Below are 9,229 nucleotides of genomic sequence, written 5' to 3' on the forward strand. Positions count from 1 at the left end.
GCAGCCCTGTAAATTCACCAATAATCTTGTGTACTTTTGCTCAGGCCGGGGGGCGGAGGTGGGGGATATAGGCACGAAAGAGGGTAGAGGCCTCCGAGTAGCCAAGGGAAGGGTCCTAGTTATCTCCATACTCAGCCTCTGGCCCTGTGCTTCCCTCTCTCATCCTTCTCCATCTCCTTTTTAGCAGGTGGAAAGCTTTGGTTTGAATCATGCAGAAAATTCCAGAAATGGTGCCATTACACAGTAGGCCCATGCAGCAAATCTCCTAAACGTGTAAGTGCACACACACACACACTCACACACAGCATCCACTGTGGCTTGATGTGGTGGCATAACTATTGTGCCAATTCTTGATATGTTTCTCCCGCCAAGCCATCCTAAATGGAGAAATGTAACATTAACGCTGCCATGCAGAAGAGCCCTCCACACCCTGCCCAGAGACACACAGACTGGTTAATAAACGTGACCCGCAGGGGATTCCATCGTCATCACAAGTGGTGCGTGTCTCTAGTGCACTGGTTTCTAAGCGTAGTGCCTGGGCCAGCAGCATGGGCAGCACCTGGGAAGATGCTGACAATTCAAGACCCACTAAATCAGAAACTCTGGGTTGGGGCAATCTGTTTTTTATTTTATTTTACTATTATTCTTATTTAGTTATTTATTTTTTGCTGGAGCAATCTGTTTTCACAAGCCCTCCAGTGACTGTGCTGCACGTGTTTGAGAGCTACCACTCTTTTGCCACATTTAGTTTGTCCCTCCGTGATAAGGGCCAGGCAGCCTTCAGAAGACAGGCTGAGAAGATTCCTAGCGCCAGGACATTCGGTAGAGTTCAACGGTGTGAGAGGCTGAGGCCAGTGGTGTTAGGTCACCGCCCCGTTCTGGACAAAATGCAAAATGGTATGTCCAGTGTTCCCAGGGTCCTTGATACATGGCGAGTGACAAGCAAACATGGCTTTTTTCTAAATGGGAAATGATGTAACAGAGTATAGCATCCTGTTTTCCTGATCTTTTGTCAGATTTCCAGATCTTTCAACTTGTAAAACTGGGGATACTCAGGATTTGTACATCCCCATGTTAAAGTAACACGCATCTCGCTTTCCCTTCTATGAACAGATGGGCACCGCCTTTCTCACACACTGCAGATATTCACGCAGAGACAGTTCTTAACCATCAGTGCCGGGACCGAAAATGAGGCTGTGCCTAGAAAACATAAATAGGGGCTTGCATTTGCTCAACCCAGAGTTCTTGCCAGGTGCTGTATTTTGTACTATTAACAAGGAATTAATAAGAAAACCTTACAAACCTAGGTGAGCCTGTTTCATGTATTCAATGAGCGAGGCTTTGTTACTATTCCAAAAGGATGGAAGCTTCTCCTCACGAGGGTATTTGCAGCACGACAGCTCCAGCGTGATTTCAAAACACTGGGCCCAGATGTAGTTGTAATCTTGCATTCCTCCTAAACACAAGCATATTTAATTTTTGTTAAGGTCTGCAATTGGAGCAGAGCCAAGTATCACATACCTTGGGGACAAGTGAATCAGACAGTTGCAGGGAAAGTACACGTAAACAGGAAAAGATGAATCTGACATATTAGCGTGTAAAATCAGGGCTTGACATTTTACTACCCACGCATGACCAGGCAATGCTAAATAGTCCCATATGGATAACTGGGTCAGAGCGGACTGAAGTTTAACTGTGCATCAAAGTTAAGTGAGGGGTGGGTCGTTTTTTATTTGCATTTGTTTGAAATCCTACATTACAAAAAGGATTCTTTAAATTACATTTCTTCTTTAAATTACATTTTAATGGCTATAAGCTAGAGTAAGATTTCTTTAAAAACATTTCTACAAACCATTTATAAACACGCTTATTATGTAAAGCTGATTTTTCACTAATTTGGAGGACTAATAATGGCCAACATTTACTGAGGGTTCACTATTGCTAGGTACTGTTCCAAGTGCTTTGTATCAACTCATTTAATCCTGACAACAAGTATTACCCCTGCTTTACAGATGAGGAAGTGTGATCACAGATGTTCTGTGGGTTTTTTTTTTGTTTTTTTGTTTTTTGAGACAGAGTCTCGCTCTGTCTCCTGGGCTAGAGTGCCGTGGCATCAGCCCAGCTCACAGCAACCTCACACTCCTGGGCTCAAGCAATCTTCCTGCCTCAGCCTCCCAAGTAGCTGAGACTACAGGTGCACAGCACCACGCCTGGCTAATTTTTTCTATTTTTTAGTTGGCTGGCTAATTTCTACTTTTTTTAGTAGAGATGGTGATCTCGCTTTTGCTGAGACTGGTCTTGAACTCCTGACCTCAAGCGATCCTCCCACCTCGGCCTCCCACAGTGCTCGGATTACAGGCGTGAGCCACCGTGCCCCGCCCGTGATCACAGATGTTAAGGAATATGCCCAGGGATTCCAGCCAGTGCGTGGCCGAGACTGGCACACAGGTGACCTCGCACAAGCCCCTGTGCTCTTATCCATCACGCTAAAGGGCTCCTGGGGCTGAAAGAAGGGTGGCTGCTGACTCTTGGGGGGTAGAAGGCCCAGCCCCTCGTGGCTTCTGGGGTTGCCACGGCTCTTGCTTGCTTTCCAGTTCTTACCTCCAGACCCCCACTTTCAGTAATCATTTCATATTTTCTAAGATGCAAAACTTTTCATATTTTAAGTTCTCTGAATTGGGATGTGTCTTAAAGTTTATGGCTGAAAAATATTGTGTTTTTACTTTAACTGAAAACTTCTTTTTTCGGCAATATGTTGTGTGTTGCAATCAATAGCTTCCTGGATTTGATGAAATACGTTAAGTTTTAAGGAAGTAGTTTTTGACAGATTTTAATTTGTTACACTTAATATCTGCCCAAGAAAATACATATTCTCAATTCCATCAGGATATTTGGGAAGTACTGAAGGAGAAGACAATATTGGAGAAGACAATATTAATGCTAAGAAAATGGCCAAATTATCATATCAAAATATTATTTAAATATTAAGTAATCTCTATGTAGGTCCGGATTCCAAACAGGAAGAATTTCTTTGTCCCATTTCCTTTACTTACTATATAGGTTTTGTATTTCTTTCTGACCTCATCTTCACCAAGGATGACCACTATAATTTACTACACAGCTGCCATATGCCCAACATTGGTCTGGTCTGTTTTACTGGTACTGACCTCATCTTCACCAAAAAAAAAAAAAACAGAAGGAAAAGGAAGAGAGAAAAGAAAACAAAGCCTGTGGCTGGATAAATACATCTCAAGTAGAAAGAACGAAAGTGGCAGGCTGGGCACTGTGGCTCAGGCCTGTAATCCTAGCACTCTGGGAGGCCGAGGTGGGAAGATTGCTTGAAGTCAGGAGTTTGAGACCAGCCTGAGCAAGAGTGAGACCAAGTCTCTACTACAAATAGAAAAAATTATCTGGGTGTGGTGGCATGTGCCTGCAGTCCCAGCTACTCAGGAGGCTGAGGCAGGATGATCGTTTGAGCCCAGAAGTTTGAGGCTGCAGTGAGCTACGATGATGCCACTACACTCTAGGCAGGGCGACAGAGTGAGACTTTGTCTCAAAAAGAAAAAAGAACTTAAGTGGCAAAACAGGTGCGCATTATGGATCCCTGGCAAAGTCACCAGGATTGAGAATATCAAGCGTGCAGAGTGTACGCAGTTCTGGAAGGCCAGTCGGGCCTAGAAATAAAACATCCAGGTTGGGCCAGACACTGTGCTCTAGGCTCCTCAAGGCAGCTGGCTTTGCCTGCTTTTTGTCTGAGAAGAATACACAGCTCACACACAGGCACACTTGGGAACAATTCCCAGCAGCAACTGTTCCTAGCTAATTTCCTACACATCTGGATTTGTCTTGAAAGTTACAGTGAACATAAGGACAGCTCTGCCACTGGGCAGGAGGGGCCCTTTCCTAGCTAAGAAGAGTGGAGAGCAGGCACTATGCTTGGAGCCCTAAGTGTGAGTCCGGGGCTGTGTCTTGGCCAACAGAGGGAGGTTTGGGATGCTGCGGTGTCCAGCTATGTCTGCTGCCTATCAGTGGTGGTCTATGTTTATTTACATGACCTGCAAAACAGGCAGAGAGCTGCCCAGGCACAAAAGTACTATACCAACTTGTGCAAGATTACTTGACAGCCTGTGTATCCGAAGTGACGACCAGGGAAGGTGCCTTTGGAAGTGGCCTGCATGCAGAAACACAGCCTGCTCTTGGCAGGGTCAGGCCAACCAGTCTAGAAGGGAATGCTTTCCACTGGGCAACGGAAATGCAGTTCCAGCCCACTGTCTCCTCTCTTGCCCTTCTATCCTAGGCGCCTCCTGCCCCTGCGCTTCTGTTTATGTTATTCCTTCTGATAATCTCTCTCCTTCCACGTTCCCTACATGGCAATCTCGATCCTCCTGTACCTGTCCATTCTATTCTAAGGGTGGGAAACTGGGGACCCTCCTCCTGCTGTATCCTGCCTGAAGAGCTCTTTTGTTCAGCCTGCAAAATGGCTTCAAAATCATGACATTTCATGTACAAATCCAGCTTCTTTTACAAACTGGACGATCTGACAATATTGGTTCCCCATTGCTGCATGGCAATAATCAGCTGCCTCTAAGTAGCAGCCGTCCCCATTAGGTGGGACATAGCATTAAGTTTCTCCAAGGTCTTCTCGACTCCCTATTGTATTTTGGCTTTATACCCCTGTGATACACTGTATCTTTCCTAAATCTCTATTTTTATTCTAATTACACTGCTATCACAATTACAGTCATGCACCACATAACGATGGACTGTGTATGCAAAGGTGTTTGGAGCAATGGGCTATCCCATGTAGCCTAGGTGAGGAGTAGGCTAGACCATCTAGGTTTGTGTAAGTGCACTCTGACGTTCACACAATGACAAAATCACTAACAATGCATTCCTCAGAATATATCCCCATTGTTAAAGCAACACATGACTGTATTTATTTGCATGTCTTTCTCCTCTATTAAACTTGAGGGTAAAGTCTCAAGTTTAATAGAGGTTTCTGTGTCTCATTCATCTTTCTTGGCACGGTTCCTGGCTCATAGTAGGCAGATGCTGAATAAGCATTTGAATGAATGAAGGAGGCCCTTGGCAGTGAGGAACACGTCTGAGCATTTCTCAAACTATCAGTCACCTCCACTGCTCTTGTGATACTAGCTGATGGAGACACAAAGGAGGAGACTGCATTGTGCCTAAAGATCTTTTCACAACTGCTGGGTCAACTGGCACCTCTGGGCAAAGGCAATAAGGAGAATGGAAGAAATGAAGAGAAACTCACCTTGGAGCGGATACCAAGAATATCCATTTGTAACACCATTAGGAAAGTTCATTTTATTTTTACACTGATCTCCTTTCTTCATGTTGATATTTCTTGAGGCGTAGGTATGTGCGAGATATTGAAAAACATCATCATCAGGAGTTAAGCTTCGGGACAGTAATGCCCCAGTGGCTGCATTTGAAAAACAAGCCAAGACCTTTCGATTGACTTTAGAGTGAGAGGAAACACAAATACCATATTGGCAAATACATAATCACATGGCACATGGATGCTCTCATTTCCCTGGAGAAAAATCCTGTACCTATTTCCATGAACGCTTCCTCTTCTTTCTGTTTTTTAATGACACATACAAGGTGGTAGTGGTGGTAGTTCACAAAATAAGTCAGATACATGTTGAATATGCTTTATCCAAAATGCTTGGGACCAGAATTGTTTCAGATTTGGGATTTCTTTTTTTTTAAGATTTTGGAATATTTGCATTATACTTACCGGTTGAGCATCCCTAATCCAAAAAGCCAAAATCCAAAATGGTCCAATGAGCATGTCCTTTGAGTGTCATGTCAGTGCTCAGAAAGTTTTAGATTTTGAAGCATTTCAGATTTTGGATTTTCAGATTAGGGATGCTCTACCTGTACATACCCAAACTCCTCCTAAATCAGCTTAAAAATTAAATATCCTCTTAGTCACTCTTGCTAATTTCTGGAGGTTGGTAAACTTTCCTTAGGTACTGCAGGGATTAAATGAAGCCACTGTAATATTTTAAGTCCTTGGTACATACCTCATCCCACAGAGTTCTAAGAGGAGCCAGCAATTATTGTTCATGTAACTAGAAAGGTGAGTTGTTCTAGCTTTATTTTCTTTTGGCCATGTTGCCTCCTGTGAGAAAACCTAGATCCGATTTCACTATTTCACTGACACAAGTCAAGCTGTGCGTTGTCAGTTCAGCCACACTGCCCATCTACTGTTTAAGAATTACAGGCAGGACAGCTCAGGGTTGGGAACATGAGGCTCTTTCTACCCCTGCCGGAGAAGTCAAGTGGGGCAAGAGTTTATCCGCATTCAGGGCAGAGAGTTGGCAGCTCACTAGGGACTGGGGAAGCCAGAGCCTGGCTGTGCTTGCTTACCTTGAACACCATTATCAAATGGGTAACTGGCCACAAGGGCACCACCGTGCAGGTTTGCAGAAAGTACAAATGTCTCCGTTTTCAGCCACTTCATGACTGCCACAGTTTCAGGCTGCCTTGAGACATTATTAAATTCAAAAGCATCGGGGAAATTTCTATTCAGGTCATAGTTGTTATAATTTTCCCTTTAAAAGAAAGAATTTTTTAGCGTTATCGATGGTGAGTGAGGGAGTGAATTTTCACACCACATAGACCTTTGGATTGGGCTCCAGCTGTTTTTCCAAATGTGAATACAGGTGTGGAGGATGGTTGCCTTGGTGGCCTGCAGTGAACCACCCCTAGCATTCACACCTTATGTTGTCCTCTCCCATGTGACTTGATCTCCCCAGTGAGACATTAGCTATTGTGAGGCAAGCAGAGGTCTGATAAGTGTTTGCATTTGGGGACTTTGCTCTTAGTATACTCCCTTTTAGAACCCTGGGCCCCCAGTGGTAGCCACATGGAGAGTCCACATGGAGAAACGAGGAACCCAGGTGGCAGCCAGAACTGAGACTCCAGACAAAAGGCCCAGGCTAGCTGTCTCAGACAGACCCGAGCTGAGGCCCCCGGACATGTGACGTAGAGTTTAGCCATCCCTCCTCTGCCTGGACCAAATTCCTGACTTACAGAATCGACAGTCAGTAAAAAACCTGTTGTTTTAAGTTACCAAATTTTGGGGTGGTTTGTTACATAGCAACTGGTAACAGGAACAACAGTAAACACACTACTTCATACAAATGCATTTCTGAAAAGTGGAATGGCCTTGTTTAAATAAGCTAGAAAAACTTAACATTGGGGGAAATCAAGTGGTTAGATTTCATTTATTTATTTTTGGCAAAGCAAATAAATTTATAAATTATACGCATTATAAATGTATATTAGACATTTGAGAAATTCCAAACCTCCCAAGGCAGCTTGAAACAAAATAAACTGTTTAAATCAGAACTACTTCAAGACTCATTCTTCTTTGCGGTTAGTTCTTGAACTACTGGCTTTAATTATCAACTAGAGATTATCGAGGGCCTGGGTACCGTGGTAGGCACTGGGGATCTAACACAGACGGACGCAAGGGACAGAATTGCTGCCCTCAGGTAGCTTGCAGTTTAGTGGGGAGAGAGACATTAAATAAGAAATTAGACATTAAAAATCGTGCTATGAAGGTAAAGTGCCAGGTAATGTGAGAGTATACTGGGGACCTAGTATAGGATGGGCCGGGGAAGGGGTCTTTGAGGACACACCACTTAAGCAGGGGAGGGAGTGGGAAATGGCCCATGCACCTGGAGTTCCAGGAGGTGAAGGCAGCCGGAGGGCAGCAGGGCAGGGCGTGTGAGTGGCAAGCAAAGGCGGAGAGGCGAGGCGGGTACAGGGACAAAGCAGCCTTATTCAGGGTTTTCCATTCCAGCCCACAAGCCATGGGCAGCCCGGAGGATCTTCAGCTCATCAGCAACATGACACAGGCTCTGTGGTCTTGCACTATTATGTCACTCCTCTTGCTGGGGCCAAGAGGTGCCTGATGGGAGCCTTTGTGCTGTTTTGTTTTTATTTCATTTACTTATATTTTTAGAGACGGGGTCTCACTCTGTTACTCAGGCTGGAGTGCAGTGGTGTGACCATGGCTCACTGCAGCCTTGAATTCCTGGGCTTAAAAATAATCCTCCTGTTTCAGCCTCCCGAGTAGCTGGGACTGCAAGTGCGTGCCACCACGCCTGGCTGAGTTTTTTACGGGTCTCGCTCTATCGCCCAGGCTAGAGTTGTTTTGTTTTTAAATAAAGATAGATCAGCCCATCTTTACCTTCCGTTACTGTAATAACAGTCAGGCTTTTTGACAGCTTCGAATCCATCTGGGTTCATGGAAGGCATGATGTGGATCCGGGTACTGTCGATCAGATTTGTGATTTCAGGGTCTTTCCCATCACTGGTCACGAGATAGTCAATCAGATGCAGCAGCAGTTCCCGCCCAACAGTCTGCACGTGTTAAAGAGAAAAGGGGAATTATTAGGGCAGAGGCGACAAGGAACACAGTCCAACAGTGCAAATTCCCCAACAGGGGCCTCTGCATGTGACATTTTAGACCCCAGCTAGTTTTTAAGGCCACTGCTTCTCAAGTACACACCCTGGCAAGTGGCAATCATGGGGTGTGCTGAAAATTATCCCTCAGTAAAAGTTAAAGTACCAAATTTGAATTTGAAATTTGAAATGAAATTAAAATTTGAAAGAAGTTAAAGTATCCATTTGTAAATATTTTTTGAAGAATGTATTAGCATGAAGTAAAGGTTCTTCTTATTACAATGTTTTTCACTTATTTGCCTTCCAAAATATTAATACCTTCTAGAGAAAGAGGTGGAGTTACAGAGAGGGCATGGGATTGGTATTTCCATGAGAACGCATGGTGGATATGAAAGCCATTATGTATGTCTTGGTGGATAACAGATGGAGAACCACTGCACTGTGGATTTTAATGAAAAAGAAAAATCCAAGTTTGTAATAAGCATAATTTAAATAGATTTCTGACTTCCATATTCCACTCTTTTCAAATTCCCCTATTTCCAAGTTCTCCTATCGCACATTTGTGCAAATTTTTGTCATATTTGTGTATTTCTGATTTCCACATTCTCCTGTTCTTGAAACTTTTAGTCATTTGCCCATGATCCTCACAATTTTTTTCCATATCTGCATATTATCCATAGGCTGTTTTTTACTTTATATTTTCTTTAAATGAGTTCACTTTTTACCTACATTAAAAATGAATCTTTCTTTTTTTTTTTTGAGACAGACTCTCACTCTGTTGCCC

At 43.8% G+C, this 9,229-nt stretch overlaps 1 protein-coding gene across 1 annotated transcript in view; it reads right to left on the minus strand.

Annotated features, from left to right (window-relative positions):
• CPM (carboxypeptidase M) overlaps positions 1–9,229 on the minus strand; it is a 74,456-nt gene that overhangs the window by 9,684 nt on the left and 55,543 nt on the right. Inside the window, exons 4-7 of the mRNA XM_012642073.1 lie at positions 8,231–8,403; positions 6,400–6,584; positions 5,276–5,446; positions 1,304–1,456 (exon numbers count right to left, since the gene is read on the minus strand). Of these exons, the coding sequence (XP_012497527.1) occupies positions 1,304–1,456; positions 5,276–5,446; positions 6,400–6,584; positions 8,231–8,403 (682 nt within the window). The remainder of the gene's footprint in view (positions 1–1,303; positions 1,457–5,275; positions 5,447–6,399; positions 6,585–8,230; positions 8,404–9,229) is intronic.

Source organism: Propithecus coquereli, unplaced genomic scaffold (assembly GCF_000956105.1).
Source record: "Propithecus coquereli isolate 6110/MARCELLA unplaced genomic scaffold, Pcoq_1.0 Scaffold172, whole genome shotgun sequence".
Taxonomy (NCBI): Eukaryota; Metazoa; Chordata; class Mammalia; order Primates; family Indriidae; genus Propithecus; species Propithecus coquereli.